We start from the raw sequence: 19,282 nt of genomic DNA on the forward strand, positions 1-19,282 counted from the left end.
TGATAGTCCCATTTAAAGAATGTATCTGAAACAAAAATTTCATTAAGACATCATTTTAATTTGGTCATTTTGCTTTACATGACACAATGCATGTCCAGGGTTATAACAATGTTGCTGTTAAACAGTTTGTGTTTGCAAAACAGTATTCAGGTGACTTATTTCATTACAACAGTCAATTTGACCATTACCATTTCACAAAATATTCAAGTCACATTTAGTTACAACATGTTGCACAGAAAGGAATTGCTGTACTTCTAACAAGGTTATTGGTCACTCAAAACAACAAAATAAAGGTTGTACAAAAATAAACAAAAACAGACAAACACTAAATTAAGAGTCACCAGTTTAAGTCAGCATAAAAGGAACAATGTGGAAAATAAAAAGTCAGGATACAACACAGTTATAACACCTCAATTTCACATGCTGTCTCTGTCTGTTACAAAAGCTCACTGGACCATTGTGGATTGCTTCCCCATCCCTGATCACCTGTTTTTATAAATTAATTTTCCTTCTTCAAAGCACCTATTTCCTGTCATTTCAAGTCGAGATGCCACTATTCCTCAAAGGTGGTTGTACTGCCTGTCTGTTGGACTGAGGAAAATAAACAGGGAGTTAACTTTGAGAAATAGATTGCAAAATGAGTTGGTGGCTTTTGGGAACTACTGAATCAACGTATCACGTTGAAGCGATGAGGAACCCAGAGAAGGAGCAGTGGACATTCTCGGCAGCAAAGACACCGCTGGCCTCATCATCGGGAATCTGGATGTAGACTGTATCCTGCACATCAAGCAAGAGGACTGCACTGCCAGACATTTGGTCCAGGAAGCCCTTATTGTACTCATCATAAGTGAACATAACGGGCTGACCATTTTTGTACAGAGCCACCAGGGCATGAGCTCCATTAACATGGATGCTGTAGGAAAAGTAGTAAACTCCAGGAACTTGGCAGGTGAAAATGCCTGTCTCTGGGTCATAGTGATTCTCAGCATTGTACACTATTTGGTCAAACTTGATAGGGCTGCCAGCAGGAGGGTAGGGGGTGGCCAGAGCGGCAGTAAAAGCAGACATGGGGGCCTTGACCATAACCTCACTCAGACCCATGCCCTTCTCAAACACAACCTCACCAGGAGGACCAGGTGGACCAGGAGGGCCAGAGGGGCCAGGTTCTCCATCAACTCCAGGCTCACCAGGCTCACCAGGGGAACCCTGAGGTCCAGGGACACCCTTAGCAGCCAAACCAGCTGGGCCAGGAGCACCAGGGAGACCTGGGTGCCCCTTAAGGCCAGGAGCACCAGAGGGACCTTGTGTGCCAGCAGGTCCTCTGGGACCTGGGGCACCATCAGATCCAGAAGCACCTGGCTCACCTGGACGGCCGGGATGACCTTTTGGTCCAGCAGGGCCTGGGATACCTGGGGCACCTGAAATACCTGGGGCACCTACATTACCTTTATCACCAGAAGGTCCAGTAGCCCCTCTGGGTCCAGGAGGGCCAGCTGCACCTGGATATCCCTGTTTACCTTGGAAACCCTGTGCTCCCTGATCTCCCTTATGTCCTTTAAGTCCCTGAGCTCCAGTGGCACCTACATCACCTTTAGGGCCAACAGCACCAGGCTCACCTGAGAAACCTCTCTCACCTTGAGGTCCAGTAGGACCAATGGGGCCTGTTGCACCAGTAGCACCAGTATATCCTGTTGGACCTTGCTCACCCTTTGCACCTGTGGCACCTGTACTACCTGTAGCTCCCCTCTCTCCCTTTTCGCCATTTGCACCTGGTTTTCCATAACCTGGAACTCCAGGGGCACCAGGGGCTCCAGCAGATCCTTGGTGGCCTTTTGGCCCAGCAGGACCAGGCAGACCTGGGGCACCATTCTCACCTGGTTTACCTGAAAGACCAACACCTGGGGCACCAGTGTGTCCTTTAGGTCCTTGTGGTCCCATGGGACCAGGTTCACCATCTCTACCTGGGATACCTGACTTTCCTGACTCACCTGGTGCCCCTGGTTTTCCTGGCCTTCCAACTCCTGGTGAACCTGGTGCTCCAGGTGCACCCACAGGTCCCTGAGATCCTGTCTCACCTTGAGGTCCTGCAAATCCCACCCCTCTGTCACCCTTTGCACCTGGCAACCCAGGCACACCTGGATGTCCTTTCAGACCAGACTCTCCTCTAGGTCCCATTGGTCCAGGAAGACCTGAAGGTCCAGGTTTGCCAGTAGCAGATAGACCAGCAGGTCCAGGGCTTCCAGGAGTCCCAGGGGCTCCCCTAGGTCCTTGAGGGCCAGTGGGTCCAGTATCCCCCCTTTCACCATGTGCTCCGGGAATGCCAGGTTTGCCAGGTCCACCTGGCGTTCCAGGTTTGCCAGCAACTGAGCGACCAGGAGCTCCTGGAGTTCCAGGAGGTCCTTGAGGTCCAGGCAGACCCACACCATTCTCACCTGGGGCCCCAGGTGGGCCAGCAGGGCCCTCAGGACCAGGCTCACCTGGAATGCCAGGCTCACCTGCCACCACTGTGAAGAATAAAAAAGAAACAATCATAAGTAAACAAGCAAAATGCAGGCTGTAACTAAAACTCCATTATTTGGCTGCATGTTACTCTCAGTTACATCATGAAGTATATTCATGGTGTAGTACAGCTTGGCTCCAATATAATGAATATGCTGAAGTAGATATTCAAAACATCTTTGTTAATTTGTTTGTACACAGAAATTGTCTGTGCATCACATTTGTGGAGCAACATATAAAGTCTCTTTGGTAACTCCAGTACTTTTAGGCAAATTATCTTTAAAAAAATGCAATAATGTGAATGTTCTGGTCAGTTCTAGCAGTATCATGCCTCACAACATGGCTGCTCAACAATGAAATGTGAAATAAACTATAACTTTTAAGATATAAATGTTCTTATTGGTTGTTTTATCTTAAAAGGTAAACATGGATAGGACACTATTTGTTGATTGGCAACATTTTATTATTTCCTGGAGTAGGGGCATCTTTATTTCTAATGTTTTAGTTGTCACTGCTTGATGTTGATTTACTGAATTGATCTTAATTAAAACTTAACCTTTGCAGCAAATTCTTGAGCGTTAATGTAGACAACTGTATTTCATTTTATATTTATGTCCCTTATCTACTTGGGCTTATATTTAGCAGTAATAAAAAAAATCAAAACATACAAAGATTATGTGCAACCTGTTTTACAGCTATATTCAATGCAAAGTACAAGTTTGCAACTTGACTGTGAAATAGTACAACTACACATGAAGAGTTGTTTTTATTATTTAGCTTTTTATTTGCTCTCTTAATGTGGTCCCACGTCTTTGAGTGTAACAGGCTTGCTCCTTGGCAAACTCTAGTTTAATTGGATAAAGCCAAACAGATGTTTCTACTTCTGTGTTAAGCAGGCACACCCAGACAAACCACACTGCTGGGTGACTGGACTCTAATTGTCAGTGTCAAACTAAAAATAATCCACTAAGAGCTACTTTCCCAAATAAATATAGGAATGTGTTGATTCACACAAGCATAATAGTTTGTATTTTGAACTGGATTTTAAAGAAAGAGTCAAAACCACATCCCCATTTTTGAGGTGTTTTTGCAGCACTCTGAATTTGAAATGTTGAGCTCTGTTTTGCAGAGGGAATATTTATAAACACAGTTACTTAAATGGACAGAGCAATGCCTTGATTTTAAGTGAAATGAACCAGTAACATTTTGCTAAAATGACTAAAATGAATCTTTTAGAAAAAGCAAATGTAATGAAAACTGCATGCGTCTGATAAAATAAATTGAGGAAAAATACACTTGTTAAGAGAAGTGCTCATCCTGAAATAGAATAAGCTGCTCAAACAGTAACATTTAATTACTGGAAAAGAATCATCAGTAAAAAAATGTTTTGGAAAAGCTTAGAAAACATCTCCACTGCATAAGTTTGTTATTCAGTAGCTAGTATATATGGACAATGTGATTGGAGAAGCAGGCAAAATGCTGCAGCCAATCAGAAGACAAGACTATTCCAGAGTAAGGTGGAGTTCAGTTTTTTATGCAGCTGTGACCAGCATCTTACTGGCTCCATATGGTGCTTCTATTAGCCACAACAAAGTTCCTTATTTTCTAACTTAAGAATCAAAGGTATGACTAAACTGTCACACAAAGCTTCTTAAGATCATCTTTATGGTAGAAAACCTGACTTTGTAAGTTATGCATGTGCTGATATTTTTAGAGTTTTATAGAGCGGCTGCATTTTCTTACCATGGCTTTTTACAGGGAGGGCCATCACCTTCTTCACCACATAACCCTTTCCATGGGCTGCTGCAGAGGCCACAATGAAGAGGAGGATGCTCGCCACTCGAATGTCCATCTTGCAGGATCAAACCTGCAGGAGAGAGAAGACCAAAGTTAATCATCTCAAAGATCAAATTTTCAGAAAGATTAAATTCTTTAGGTATAACAACCCTCATCTAAGTGTTCAGGCTATTACCAAAATTCAATAGCCAGCAAGCAAGAATTGTTTGTGTCAGCTTGACTCTACATTAGAGTCACAAAGTGTAAATTCCGAATTTTCTTTTAGTGAGAGCATCATGGATCCTTGGTGCATTATAAATAACATTTTATAATGCACCAAGCTGACGAAAATCTACCATAGGATTGATCAAGGCCTGAACAAGCCTATATCTTGAACACTCCTCTACAGATAGAACTATTTACACAGGAAGAGAAATCACACATACCAGCATCCAAAGAAAGGGAAACCAAATTTCTTCAGCACCAGTGGGCTCCTGGTGCTGCTGTATATCCTTAGGGTAGGAGCACAACTGAGGATATGCTGCCCTCCAGTACAATGATGTGGGTATTTATACTATATCTACCCCTCGCATCATTAAAAAAAGAAAGCCCCTACCACACAAGTACCTCCCTTCTCAGAGCTAGGGTGTAATTAGCAGACAGATCTGCCCAAAGCAGGCATGTCACATCACGGTGCCTCCATGTCTTGCATATCCAGACACATGATTGTCAGTCTTCTTCCAAAAAAAGCAAATCAAATAAATATTTACAAAGAACACAATAACAAGCTTTGTAGAAGGGATACACTGATGACACATTTTCACTTTCAGATTTTCAGAAAGATTTAGTAACGACAGTTTATTTTTTGGTTAAAGCCCCCCCTCCATGCTTGAAAACAAGTGTCTGAAAATATTCAAATCTGATCTTTATAGTGGCACCTGTGCTGCTCCACAAAGCGTGCATTGAGAACGTTCTGAAGACATGTCTCCAAATTTAAATCTTGTCCAGTCAGGAGGAAACTTGCTTTTACCTTCCTGACTGTCTGGGCCCCTCGATGCTTGTAATAATAAAATAAACAAGGGCAGCAGGAGTAGCAGGGGGACAGGTTCCTATAGATAAAATGGTACCGAGAGAATAATTACCTTATACAGAATAAAATAATTGCGTTTATAACTTACGTTAAGCTAGAAATGAAAAAAGATATTTAAATATTGTGTCAAATATTTAGAGTAGGATCAGTTTCCTGAGTATTATTTGTTCAGACAGAAATTGTGGCTTGTTGGTGACAAAGTGGATTTGATTTCACTCTATTTCAGGGTAAACAGTTTTTCTTAACCTGCATAATTAAGTGCTTCAACCTCAAAATAGCTAATAAAGCTATATAAAGAGGCACTGGGGAAGACATTTAGATTAGTTTCTTTGCAGCCTTTTTGAGTGCAATCCAGTGTTGCACTTCTGACATGCAATACTCAAATTTAAACACCAGAGGGCAGGTTTTTACAGATGTTCAACATGACATGAAGTTAGGTTCTGCTGCTGCTGTAGAGAAGCGGTTGTACCCCTGTGGTCATCAGTTATTTTTGGCCCCCTCGGCGCATATACATCATCAGAGGTTTAAGGCCTATACCTAGAATTAAAGCTGTTGGTTGTCATGATGTTGTATTTCCTCAGTCAGCTCTCTCCTCTAGTGTTATCCTCCCTCACCCTCCACTTTGCCTTGCTTACTCTGAGTTCTTCCAACTGTAATTTCTCAATTTCTCTTCAGCCACATAGGAAATGCATACACCCAAATAATCACATGTTCTAAAACACACAAGCTGCCATAAACGATGTGTAGGGAAGTTCATGTCCCATCCCAAAATCTTTCTGACCACGTATCCATTTATGATAAATGGTGTTCCTGTGTTCTTTAAATGTACATATATCATGTTAGCAATGTGTATATTTGCAGAAATGATAATTTGCATGACTGAAAGCTCCACCAGGTTTCTATATGGGGCGTCTATACCACACGTGACTGTGACAGGCATCTTTCACCACAAGTTTAATTAAAGATTCTACAACATGGCTCATTTGACCCCCCCCCCCCCCCAACCTCGGAAATTAGACCAAATTATCTGCAATTTTCCAAAGTGCTACCTTTCCTGGATTAAAACACTTAATCATATTTCACAAGCTTTGTTTAAGTTCACTCTTCCTGTCAAATAAAAAACAAGGCAATCTGTGATCTTAGTTGTCAAATGTTTGAAATTCTGTTCATAACCAAAATGGGAGGAAAAGTATCCAGAAAAGTTGCATGTGCAACATATGCCTCATAACATGACATGTGAAGTCAATGTTAACAGTATAAGCCATATTTTTCACTTTGATTATGCATGCTTGGTTTTGCTTTATCATCTGTGGAAAATTAAAAAAATTCAGCAGCTTTTCAGTTCTGGCTAAACTGCTGATGATGCAGGACAAAAGTTCAACAGTTTTTATCATTTTTACTTATGCAGTATTATTTTAATACATTTTTATGCTTTTATCCAAAGAAGAGGCCCAGCCTTAACAGCTTTAATCATATTGACATGAAATGACAGAGCAAGAGGGTGGAGGTTGTATTTTATTTGGTTATAGGTTCAGATAATTTCAGCTTATCTATGTTTTTTAAATATGAATAAACCACTGAAAAGAGGTTCTCTGTTTTTAGTTAGATATTCTGAGAACAATGATTCATCTCTTTATGCAGAAAAAACAGCAGCCTGCATCTGCATGCCACTCTGTGAACACAGAAGACAGAAACATTCATGTTGAGTCTTGGAAGCAGAGTATACTTTGGCCTGAGGAAGACTTAAATTAACAGTGTAATTTGGATGTTGTTTATAACATCACAGCATATTTTGTATTTTCGAAACACGCCACTGCGCTTATTTGAGAAAGACTGTGTCCATGTGCAGAAAGGTCTGAATTGAAGGCTGTGAAAGTCCATGGCAGAGCACTCTCTGCTCTGCTTATTAAAGCACCACCACAGCTTGATGTGGTTGGCAAGCTTCATTGTAATAACCATTAGAAATTAGGTTAACAGCCTTAAACTGAAGCCAGTGACGTTGCTTTGCTCTTATATTGTCACGAGCGCCTCACTGTAAAACACACACATGCTTTCAGTTTTAATGACACTTCATACACTTGACATATGACATTAAATGTTTATTACTGAATTTACTAAAGTGAGTATGTGGTTAATTACAAACACACCCAAAGTCATTGAGTGCAAACAAAGGATGGCGAGCCTTCTGCGTTTAGATTTCACAGTTTAATTTATGCGCGGGTTGTGTGACAATCCCTGTTTCTAGTGGTTTCTCTGTAGGGTGAGAGAAATACTGTACTACTTACAGCCCCAGTTAAAAAAAGGGACCCTGTGCAAAATGTATGCAAAAACAGAATGCAATCATTTGCAAATATCATAATTCCCCATGCAACATATCAAATGTTAAAAACTGGATGTTTGTGATCTTCAGGCCCTTAGTCAGAAAAATCACTCCATGGGCTCAGAGACACTTCCAGAATTTACTGTCTGTCAGCACAGATTTTGACTGTATGATCTACAAGCTCTGTCATGCAAAAACAAGTCATATGGAAACACAATCCAGAAATGTTGCTAGCTTCTCTGGGCCAAAGTTAACTTAAAATAGTTTAAGACTAAGTGGAAAACTTTACTGTGGTCCGATGAATCAAAATTTGCATTACTTTTTGGAAATGTTGGACACGATGTCCTGCAGGCTAAGAAAGAAAGTGACTATCCAGCTTGTTATTAACAGACAGCTGCATATGGAGTGGGAAATGTCCACATTTGTGAAGATACTATCAATGCAGAGAAGAACATAGACGTTTTAGAGCAACATCTGTTCCCACCCAGACGTCTCTTTCAGGGAAGGCCTTGCATATTTCAGCAAGACAATGTGAAATCACATGCTGCATCCATCATGACTTTGCAAGGAGAAGGGTCCAGGTGTTCATCTGGCCTGCCTGCAGTCCAGACCTTTTACCGACAGAAAACATTTCCTCATGGCATGAAGAATCCAGTCACAAAGGCACAGAACTTTTGAGCAGCTAGAATCCTGCGTTAGACATATTGTATAATTAAATTCTGTTTTTATTTATATTTTACACAGTTAAACTATTTTGGAATCAGGGTTGTATTTAACTGCTTTATCTGATAATTTACGTTGTATATTCACATTAATGCAAAAATATTATGATGCTAATGCTTTAATGCAAAAACTAATACTACTGCTACTTTTTGAGTAACATTAGATGTGTAACTTTCACAGACAGCTTGTCACCATAACCAATGCGAAAGATCTTTCTTAGGAGTGTAACTCAGTCCTTTAGATCAATGGTTCCCAACCTATTTTCCTTAGGGACCCCCTTAATGCAAATACTAAAAAAGCCATGGACCCCCTGCTCTACCCGTGCTGAAACCATGCTTGGTTTTATGCTTTCAAAACTGAGATTCTCACTATAAATAATGTATTTGGGCTGAGACAACATATAGATAACATATAATCTTATTTATTTATTTTTTCTTAAATTAGGGACTTTTTAAAATGTTGACATCAAATGTTGACCCCCTGTGCTCCCACCCCCACTGGATCCGGGTGGGGATCCCGGACGCCAGGTTGGGAGCCACTGCTTTAGCTTCACTACAGAAATACATGGAAAAGAATAAAAATGACAAGCATGGGAAGCCATGACAAGGCAAAGTTTTTATTCATCCTTCCCTTCTCCAGCTGGCACTCTGACATCCTGCCTGATGTTCAGGCCTTCATTCGCTGCTAACAACAGCCCATGTATTCCTCTAAATTCCCCAGAAAGTACTTTTGGACAGTGTTACTGGCAATGCAGATAATGTTTGCGTTTGTACTCTACAATGATAACAGTGTTTGGAAGGAAGGTTTTCGCATTTTGTCTGTTTTTGTTCACTCTGCTGCCCAAGAATTGATGTTTCTGGTTTCTTTGCCATGCTGACCAAGGCTCAGCCCACACCCAAGAGAACAACATAATTGGTGGTTGATGTAGAGACCCAACCGAGCACGTGACCTAAGCAAGGGCTAAAGATACACCATCACTGCTTGGATACAAATTTCATGTTTCAATAAACTCCATGGACCACTAAGAACTACTTTAAACTTTATGAATGGCAGACTTGACGGGGGCCCTTGTGAGTGACTTTTTTGGGGGAAATTACAAGGTCCTGAAAGCAACTATGGACCCAAATGGAAATAGAAGAGTTAGAGTAATGGCAGGATGGCAGGAGCTCCCCAGTGTGGATGCATGTAGCTGATATGCTGACCTGAACATTTTTCTTTTACTTGAGTGTTTTCTTTTCTTTATTGTGTGTACACACATTTATTTTGTTATATGCAATTAAACTGATAAGCTGGAAATGGCTGGAAAATGTGCTATAACTAACCTCTGATGCTATCACCAGTCGGTCTGTTGAAGCTGCTGCACATTTCTGAAAGTTTGCATTTGCTTATTGCCAGTCGACCAAATAAAGTACTACTTTATCTTACTTGACTATGCTCTCATAGACTGATGTATGATTATTTTTGGAAAAACTCTGACTCAGCTGTTGGTTGGAGGCAACTTGCTGTCTTGCTTTAGAGAAAATCTAAACTTTCAGAGCTGCAGCAGCCAGAAATGAACATAATGAGAAGTATACAGCCAGACAGGTGATACAGTGCTATATGTGCACACAGTGTCCCACAAAAGTAAAAAGGGAAAGTCAGAAATAGATTTTTTTCTAATCTTGCATTAATATTTGGTGAAGATTTGTTTAATATTCCTAGTTTTCCTTGGTTATTTGGTTCATTTTGCACTGTTGCAAAAAATAAAACTCCAAGAAAAACCCCAAAACATCAAACAGTAGACAGACTGTTTGATCTATCTGCTCATTGTGGGATCGTTTAAAGATTTCAAAGCAAAATAAAACCACTTTAATGGTATTTTTGACACTTAAGCATAGGTGGCAGAGTCCTGTATTTAAGGATAATGACAAATCCTCCACATCAATCCTGAGAAAATGTTAGGTTTCCCTGTCTGCATCAGGCAGCATCAGCCAGTTTGCAGTCAAAATTTACAACCCCCCCCCCCCCAAAACAACAATCCCCCCAAAAAACAAAAACAAACGAAGAAAAAAAAACAAAAAAAACAAAACAAAACAAAAAAAACACTACGAAAGACAAAGGAGACAGAGGTGAATTTATACACCACATGTCTGTTCATAATTATAGTTGACTTGAGCTCATACTGCGTTGGAATGTGTGTGAAGGAACAACATTTTCTGTGTACGAAATAAAAAAGTAACAGCCAACAAACAATGTTGACACAACACAATGTCACCTCACTTGCTTGAGAGCATAGTTAGCACTGCACCATAATGACTTGTGGAGAGACAGGACGAGTGTTGTTTCTGAACACTGTGTTTGGTCTGTCTCAAAATAAGTGTTGGACTTAAACTTTAAGTTAAGACCCACAAAATTCACATATCACATATGTAACGTTTGTATATAAAGACATGACCACAGGAAGCAAGATGGAGTTTAACGTGCAGTGTCCTAAACAATGCTGGGGCCAAGGCTCGATCCGGTGTGGTTTAAGGGTTTATTTTAGTGGCTGATGGACACTGTGTGGGTTGGGTCTCTGACGACAGTCTGGAACAGAAGCTCCAACTGTCACTAAATGCAAATCATTCCCTATTATATAATATACATAAACAGTATCATCCTGTCTGCTTTTTACTAATAACACAGTACTAGTAATAATATATACATTTCTAAATTTGAATTTCCTGTTTGGTTAGTTTGTGGTGGGTTTTTTTCTTGAGGGGAAATGACAAATTGGCAAAGAGTAAAAACTAAAAAAAGAGGATTTCTCTTGTAAGAAATCAAGGTTTGTGTTCATACTACAGGTCACTCACTTTCTGTCACTTGTGTTGTCACTTTTCCCTCTTGGTCAAATGTGAAAGCAATATTGTTTAGTTAATTGCAAATGCAAATGGTAGATAACATGTAGAACCCTTCGTTCATTTCTTGAGAACAGAGCATATTAACATGCGAATGAAAAAGTAGTCAGAAGGAGCAGAAATTGGCAGCGTGTGCTTCCACCTGCTCAAGAATGTAAAGCAAGACATTACCTTTATTTAGCAGGCACTTTAATCCAAAGTGACTTACAGCATAGATTTCAGCATAATGTCCACAAATTTGTTTCTGTTTTTAACTTCTAAGCTACAGCTACTCTTTTAAAAAACCTAATTTCAGGAAAATTATCCCCTCTTGATGCCCTGCGTGCCTTTAGTTGCTGAATGTTTGCTGCGCCAGTCTCTCTGTTTGTAAATGGGGAAACAAATTTAAACCACTTCATTAAAAATTGTCATTTAGACATCAGTAAAACCAATAATGAGCAAAACATACAAAGAACAAAATGAAAGTATTATAAAAATGGCAAATATGCCATCAGTCTGTCAATTAAATTCAGATGTGACCAAAAAAATCTCAAATCTTGCCATAAAACCAGCATCCAAGCTTTCAGCTGGCTTGCTGTTTTGAAACCATTCAGACGAGTGGCTTGCTGCAGATGTTTTGGAGTTTGTTACTGGTAATCCACAGACACAGAAACATCCAAGAATAAATCAAAAGGAGAACACACAAACTGGAGTTTCATGCCATATGGTTTGTTTGTTGGTAGCTGGCGTCCCATTGTATTTGTTTAAGGAGTTTACAGCGCCCAACTTCATATTTGCTGAATATTTCGAGGAGACTTGCCAGAGGTACATACTGAGTGCAACAACATTTGTGTTATGTGAGTTTGTCTCCTGTGGCCTTTGATTGTGGACATGGGAAGCTGTTTGACACAATGTAATTCATGGTATTTCTTGTCTTCTGTGTCAGTTTTGATCACCTTACACAAGGGAAACCATAGAGTATTAAACCTGTCTAACCACAGGTCTGAGACTGTCACTGACATGCAGACAAAACAAATCAGAAATGCAAAAAAGCACATAGGCTAAAATTGTCTGTGTTGTGCTTGGTGGGCATTTCCGTGGAAACATTGGAGACACAGTAACTGAACTGTGACTATTTGTGATCCTGAATGATGTTGTGAAATTACAAGCAATTATTTGAAGCACAGGTTTAAAGGAACTAATCGGCCTCCATTTATATGAAATGAGCTGTTAAAACCCCGGTTCTGAGCAGGTTACTTTGAAGTTCAGGATGTATTAACATGTGGAATTTTCTCATTTATCAAATTTCCATGCACTTGTTTGTAAAGTTTTTATTTTATATTTTTGGTGAAACGACGAAAGTTCAGGTGTTTCACAGGCATCAAAGACAAGGAATGGAAATGTAACTTCAGTGATAAAAAACTATATTACTACTTTTTTCATATAACTTCAAAAATAGACCAGAATGGCCTTAAGTGTTCGGTTCACTCTCAAAGCTGATCAACAAATGACAGAATAATGACTGCTTCCAGGTGGTCCGCGGGGCTGATGTTGCAAACCAGGACAAAGAGTTTGTTATTTTGATGAGCCAACAGTTTTGCTGTGGAGAACCTTCTTTTTTTTTTTTTTTAACTGGGAGGGCTCGTCCCAGCCAAGAGGTCTTAAACACAAAAAGAGTGTGAGTCATTGTGCTCTGTAATTTCGGCACACTGCAGCTGTCTTAAGTGACCGCGACTGTAGACCTGTTAACTGGCCTGATCCACATGTAAAACTTTCCCTTCCTCTTAACGTAATAATTATAATGTCACTTCCCAGTACTCTCTCCCTCAGTTGCAGCATGTGCAGGTTTAACTACAATGACAGCTTGCTGGAATATCTTTCTAGGACAGGCCCAATGACTATTTTGGGTCTCTGACCTTCTTTCCCAACAAAGAGCCTCTGTTAATCTCTTCTATAATTCCTGTAGCAAATCTCCTTTTTTTCTCTCTTAGATGCTGCAGCCACTATAAATAATGTTTTCCAAGTTTAAAGGATTTGCAAGGCACATCTAAAAACCATGTATGTCTTCTTCTGGAGCTGGACAGTTTTGGATAGCACAAGGTGGACTGCTAACTAGATTGGATGAGACATGTAAAACTTTAAAGACTTTCCAGTTGGTATTTTCCTCATCTATTTACGGGTCTATATTTCAAACAAAATCCCCAAATGTGGACGTTTGAGGTCCAGTGGTAAAGGAAGAGAGAATTACAGTCTTAATACTGCTGCAGTATTGACTTTGGTCTACTTACTTTCTGGTGAAATTGCAACAGCATGTGGTTGGATAAAACTGTGGTTCTTGCTGCTTGAATCCCATCATATCCCAGACAGACAGGTGGACTGTGTCTGGAAACTCTTGTAGGAGCATTTAAATGGCCACTTTCTCAAGTGGCTGTCTAATAAAAGGTCAGAACATTTGATCAAACTCTTTGTTAACAAACTGTGCAGCTGCGAGGATCTAATTTAGTGCACCAAACCAGCCCTGGACTATGCTGTAACCACCCTGTTTGCAGCAGGGATTCTTTTAAACCACCTGTTTCTTCCTGGGATCATTTATTTGTTCCTTTAAAGAATCTAGTATTTCTAGTAGTTCCAGAGCAACTTTACCACTGGACACTTTGGGCAGGGTTACAGCTTTCTTTTCTCCATTATCCATAAAAGCAGAGAGAAATCCAAACACAAAACAGTTAGCTAGAAGACACTGAGATATTCAGTAGAACTGAGTAGAACTGCAGTTTTGCATGAGTCAGATGTGGGTTTATCTCTGCTTTCTGCTAACCTGGAGGATGCAGGAAGAGCACCCAAGTTGAAGTAATGGTTTTCTGTCTGCGATCCGGTATTACATTGCATTTGATTTCTTACAACAGAGCTCAGTCATTGTTTACTCTATTGCCACACTATTGTAAATTGCATTTACTGTGTTTTTTTATGTTTCTTTGTGAAATAAGAGATTAGAAATCCACCTGAGATGAGTTTAATCTTTAGATGCTCATTCTAAAGCCCTGCACTTTTACTTTTCTCATGCAGTGTGAACACCTCTGTGTTAAGTTTGATCCTCGCTATATCTCACAGATAAGTGGTTTGCCTCATTGAAATTAAACTAATTATATTCCACGCCTATACACATGCAGCTTCTGAAAGCTATACTTTTACCTACTATTATCTCCATCAGGTTTCATGACTTTGAAACACCCTCTTCAAATTAGAGGTCGGAAATGTGCCAAAACCTGACATTAAAAGCTAGGGAGTGTTTTTTTTTTCTTTTCTTTTAGCGTTAAATGGCCAGTCTCACAAGTCTCTAAGTCTGAACAAGATTTACGTCATATGCCAACACAGGTTACAGCAGAACCAGTTCTAGGATATTCTGGGCTTTCTGCTCCAAGATAAAATACTCCTATAAACTCTAAGCCTGGGGATAAAGAAATGAGACTGATATTTGCAGTTTCACAGAAGTTCACACAAACACATTTTCAAAGCACATCTTAGTTGAAATGTTGAAAAATCTTTTTCAAGTCACATTTATCACAGAAAATCAATGATTTAAGTATTTAATTCAATCTGGTTAACATAATCTGTGCACAACATCCAAACACTACAAATTTCACTCTGTAAAACACAACTAGTGTTGCACTCTTTCTAAGAATAAGCAACATAATTGTGTCAGAACCTCAGTCTTTCAGCTTCAACAGGGTATTTTCAAGCCAAACAATATTAAATTTATGTATGTATATTTTAGTTAACCAGAGTTTCATTACATGGAGAGATATTTGTTATTTTTTGTCTCTGGATTTGAACACTGTGTTCAAATGTACTTCCCCAGGTTTTATGGGCTTTAGAACATGCCTACTCTGGTTTACTCACACATATAATAGTGGCTGTTGCCATGGTTTTGCTGCTTCGTTAAGCAACATGTTTAGTATACATGGGGTTATGTTATAGAGCTCAGAGTGGTTTCTGGTGTTTAGACAATGGAAAGCTAAAGAGCTTTATTTAGGATGCTGTGATCCAGTGGGCTGTCACCACAATGAAGACTGCTCTTTGATTTACTGCTATATCTGGACTCACAGGGTTTAAACACATGCTGAAAGTTTAGTGAACACATCAGTCAGCAAATAATCCATCATAGATAAAGCTAGTATCTTTGTGACAGGTCAGACTAATGAGCAGTGAAAGTCTTATACTTAAGTACCAAATTACCTCTGTGGTACAAAGAACACTCCATTAAACATATCAAATGTTTTATATTCTAAACTTACTTAAATGAAGGTTTTGTCTGCAAAATTGACTTGAAGCAAGAAAACAAAAAGTAACAATTTGCACAAAAATATTCAACTCACAGTTTCTATTTCTACTTCTCCCAAATCTTCAAAAACAAATGGAACTATGTGTAAAATATAAATAAAAGTACAATCATTCGCACATAATTTAAACCTCATATATATATATATATATATACACACACACATATATATATATATATATATATATATATATATATATATATATATATATACACAAACACACACACATATATATATATATATATATATATATATATATATATAACTGAGAATATCAGACAGTTGTATGAAAGTTGTATATAAAATACCTGGAAGTTTAGTAATGTATATACAGTAGTTTTGAGTGTAAGCTATTTTGTGTTATTTGTGGTCAGCGTTCATGTGATATTACTGAAACATTAATAGAAATAAGCCCAAACAAAACATTTTCAATTTCTAACTCAAACCATTTGTAAGTAACGGCTGTTAAATGTTGTGCCTGAAGGGTCCTGTTTTCTGCTGTAATCGAATTAGAAAAAACCAAGCATCTTACTCTTTTTGAATAAAAAAATTAGCATAGTCTAATAGTGTGCTGTTATATCATAGTCTTGTCTATATAATGCTATAATCCTGTGTAAGCACCATGTATCTATGGTTTATCTGTGTTCCTAGTGGAGTCTTAAGAGAATTCATGGACGACTTTTGCAGATTGGTACTGTGCCATCACTGTATGAATGAGTTTTTTTTAGGAAAATTTCTGGATTTCATGTCCCCTTGGGCTTTATTGTGTAGATTACAGTAAGTTCAGTGTTTGATAGCAGAGGAAGAGTGTTTCAGGCTCTAGCTTTTGGTGGGCGTTGGGACATTTTTAACTCTTCAGCCTATCTGTTGTGGTAAAGGGTGTGTTCATCTGTGGGGCGGATTGGTGCTAAATGTCTAATTATGCATCATCTTACTTTTGACTTTCCCAGGGTACAGTAACAGTAACTTAAAGTGGCACATGCTCTGTAATCAGTGATGTCAAACACCACATGAGGCAGTCTCACAGATAGAGCTCCCCAGTGGTGTAGTGCACCCGGACACCCAGCTCACAGAGCTTTAATTATATTCCTTTTGCATGGAAAAGAGGCCATGTTTGTGGGAACGTATTCATCTCCTACACCTTACTTGAGGAACTTCTTTCTCTGACACATGAAATCAGTTGATGGGGAAATGAAGTTTATCACATGACTGACCTTTTAATATTAAGGTCCTAAAGTAAACCCAAGGATCTAAAAAGAAAAACAAACAAACAACAAAAAAAAAACACTAAAGAAACAACAAAGTGATGACCACGATTCGTCCATTGTGACTTGGTGCTTGTTAAAAATGTACTTATTGTAAAGAGCTGTAAAATGTCTTATTGCTTAAAAACACTACGTTTAAGTCCAGAACAGTATGCAAATAGACAGTTTGATACTGATTGGGGTGGGAAGGTAGAGAAAACTAAATATTTTTCATGCTGCACTTCTTGCTTCTACCCTCTGAAATGTTTGTTTCCCTTTGGTAAAAGGAAGAACCCTTTACTTTAACTGGACCAGAAAGAGAGCTTTAAGGAAATATTGGATTTCTGTTTGCAAGATTGACTGAAGAGCAACTTTTTTATGAATTACAATATTGCTATGCATCAGCAGGGTGTGTAAATTAATATTTCTATGACACTAATATTAGTCAAAACTTAAGTTGAAAGATGTTCTAGGTTAGTGGGAAAACAGTAGATAAACTGTGAGTGTAAATAAAAAAGGATTGAAAACATGGAAAATGATTGGAAAGTAATTAAATGATAACTATATTATGTCACACACTGAGGGTCTCTTGGGGCACTAGGCAAAATTTCACATAGGTCCCTCTAACCAGCAATCATTGTTCTTTTATTATGATACATATGACAATAACATGTTAAAATGAACTTTTAAAGGCATTGTCACAGCATTAAATTCTTCAGTTTGCAACTTTTGAATGTTCCATAACAGGCTTACCTAATTTGTTCTGACTTTCATTATTTACTATTTTCATTAAATTAAACAAGGGCAACATGACTTAAAACAGTTCCTATACAGAAGATTAATCTGTGTGGTGAAACCTGCATTATGACTCTTTAGAATAACATTTAAAGCTAATACAGCACAAAAATAAATAAGCAGTTTTCAGCTGCATAAAGCCCACAGGACATTGAAAATTAAATATGAATACTACTTGCACACAACACACAATAACTTACTGTATATATATATATATATATATATATATATATATATATATATATATATAAACTTCTCTTCATTTTAATAATCCCCTCTCAGTTGTTAGTCTACATAGGACACATGGCAAGACATAGAGGTGGGTGTGGGGCCCTTTAGGGAATTCTGCACTGGTTGGCCACTGTCATTGCAAACTCTTCACATTGTCACCACTCTGTCTTGATTCACAGCTGCTCGAACCTCTGGGGCCCCCTCCTGGCACAGTGCCCCAAGCATTGCCTGGTTTGCCTTGTTGGTAAGTAGTGCTTCTGATCACACAACCTTTTTTTAAGGAGAAAACTGAAGAAACCACATCTCCCCTTGATTCCAACAGCACACCTTTTTTCTCCCTTTTATAATTTATCTACAGTCCCCAAGCACTTAAACCATATTTGTACCATAATTATATAATTTACTTGTTGGGTAAATTAATCTTCTTAAGAGTAAATAACTAATATTTATAAACAAAATATAATTATTTTAAAAGTGGCATTTATGAGCTAACTTGAAAAATATCATCCATCCTCAAAATATCCAGGAAAGAAAACACTTTTAAGCAGTGAAAGCATGGTTCAACTCTCTGTACCCTACAGCAGGATGTATATAACCCATGTCTCAGTGCAGCAGGGCAGGGTGGGTGTCTGTGGTCACTGTCTCTGCTCTCTATGTCTCCAGTGGGACACCATGCACATTTCTCCCAGTGGCGTTCTGCCAAACCCAGAGGTAGCAATCCATGAAAATGAGAGTGTTGCCTTAGGAGTTAAAAAAAGGTCTGTTTTGATCATCCTCTCTGGCTATTTATTCCCATACTAGATCAGTTATATCTACAGAATTAGTTTTGCCCGGATAAGTGGGAATTAAAGTTCAATCATTTAGGTTTTCTGCTACCTTACTATTATTGCTACCAAAAGGGCTGCAAATTAAGATTCTCCTTGTCTCTCTGCAACCACTAAGACTGAAAAATGCGTCATAAGGGACATGATATGGTAATTTGTGGCTTTGACTATAAATGTGATACACGATGCATAGAGAAGCATTGTATATTCATTTTCCCCATACCTGCTTTTATTTTCTTTTTATAAGGTTGGTGCTTAAATGAGCAACAGACGTTTTTTCACTCAAAGGTAATATGAAAATGACTCTTTATGGTCTTCATAAGGTGGTTTTCAGTGCTATAGTGCTGCTAGAGGAACACTTCATTTGCAAAAAAATGACATTAAGTTCTCAAGTAACAAGGTGATGAAATTGTTTCAACTACTTTTAAGTAACACTTGCAGCATGTTTTTGACATTCATTTTCAGTCCAAAACAAAACTGTCTTAACATGTACACAATTAGATCCTACAATTCAGACACCAGACATTTTTTTTCTTAAATTTAGAAAAGCACAAGAAGAAAATGTTCTTGTTTTCCCTCTTGATGTTG

At 38.7% G+C, this 19,282-nt stretch overlaps 1 protein-coding gene across 1 annotated transcript; it reads right to left on the minus strand.

Annotated features, from left to right (window-relative positions):
* Positions 1-37: 37 nt before the first annotated feature.
* Positions 38-4,851, minus strand: col10a1a (collagen, type X, alpha 1a). The gene is made up of 3 exons (XM_041972939.1): positions 4,722-4,851; positions 4,243-4,366; positions 38-2,504 (listed from the first exon to the last, which is right to left on the minus strand). Exons 2-3 carry the CDS (start codon positions 4,349-4,351, stop codon positions 676-678), a joined length of 1,938 nt encoding a protein of 645 aa, XP_041828873.1. The 5' UTR covers positions 4,352-4,366; positions 4,722-4,851; the 3' UTR covers positions 38-675.
* Positions 4,852-19,282: the final 14,431 nt, after the last annotated feature.

The sequence above is a fragment of the Melanotaenia boesemani genome, chromosome 20 (genome assembly GCF_017639745.1).
Source record: "Melanotaenia boesemani isolate fMelBoe1 chromosome 20, fMelBoe1.pri, whole genome shotgun sequence".
NCBI classification, from domain to species: domain Eukaryota; kingdom Metazoa; phylum Chordata; class Actinopteri; order Atheriniformes; family Melanotaeniidae; genus Melanotaenia; species Melanotaenia boesemani.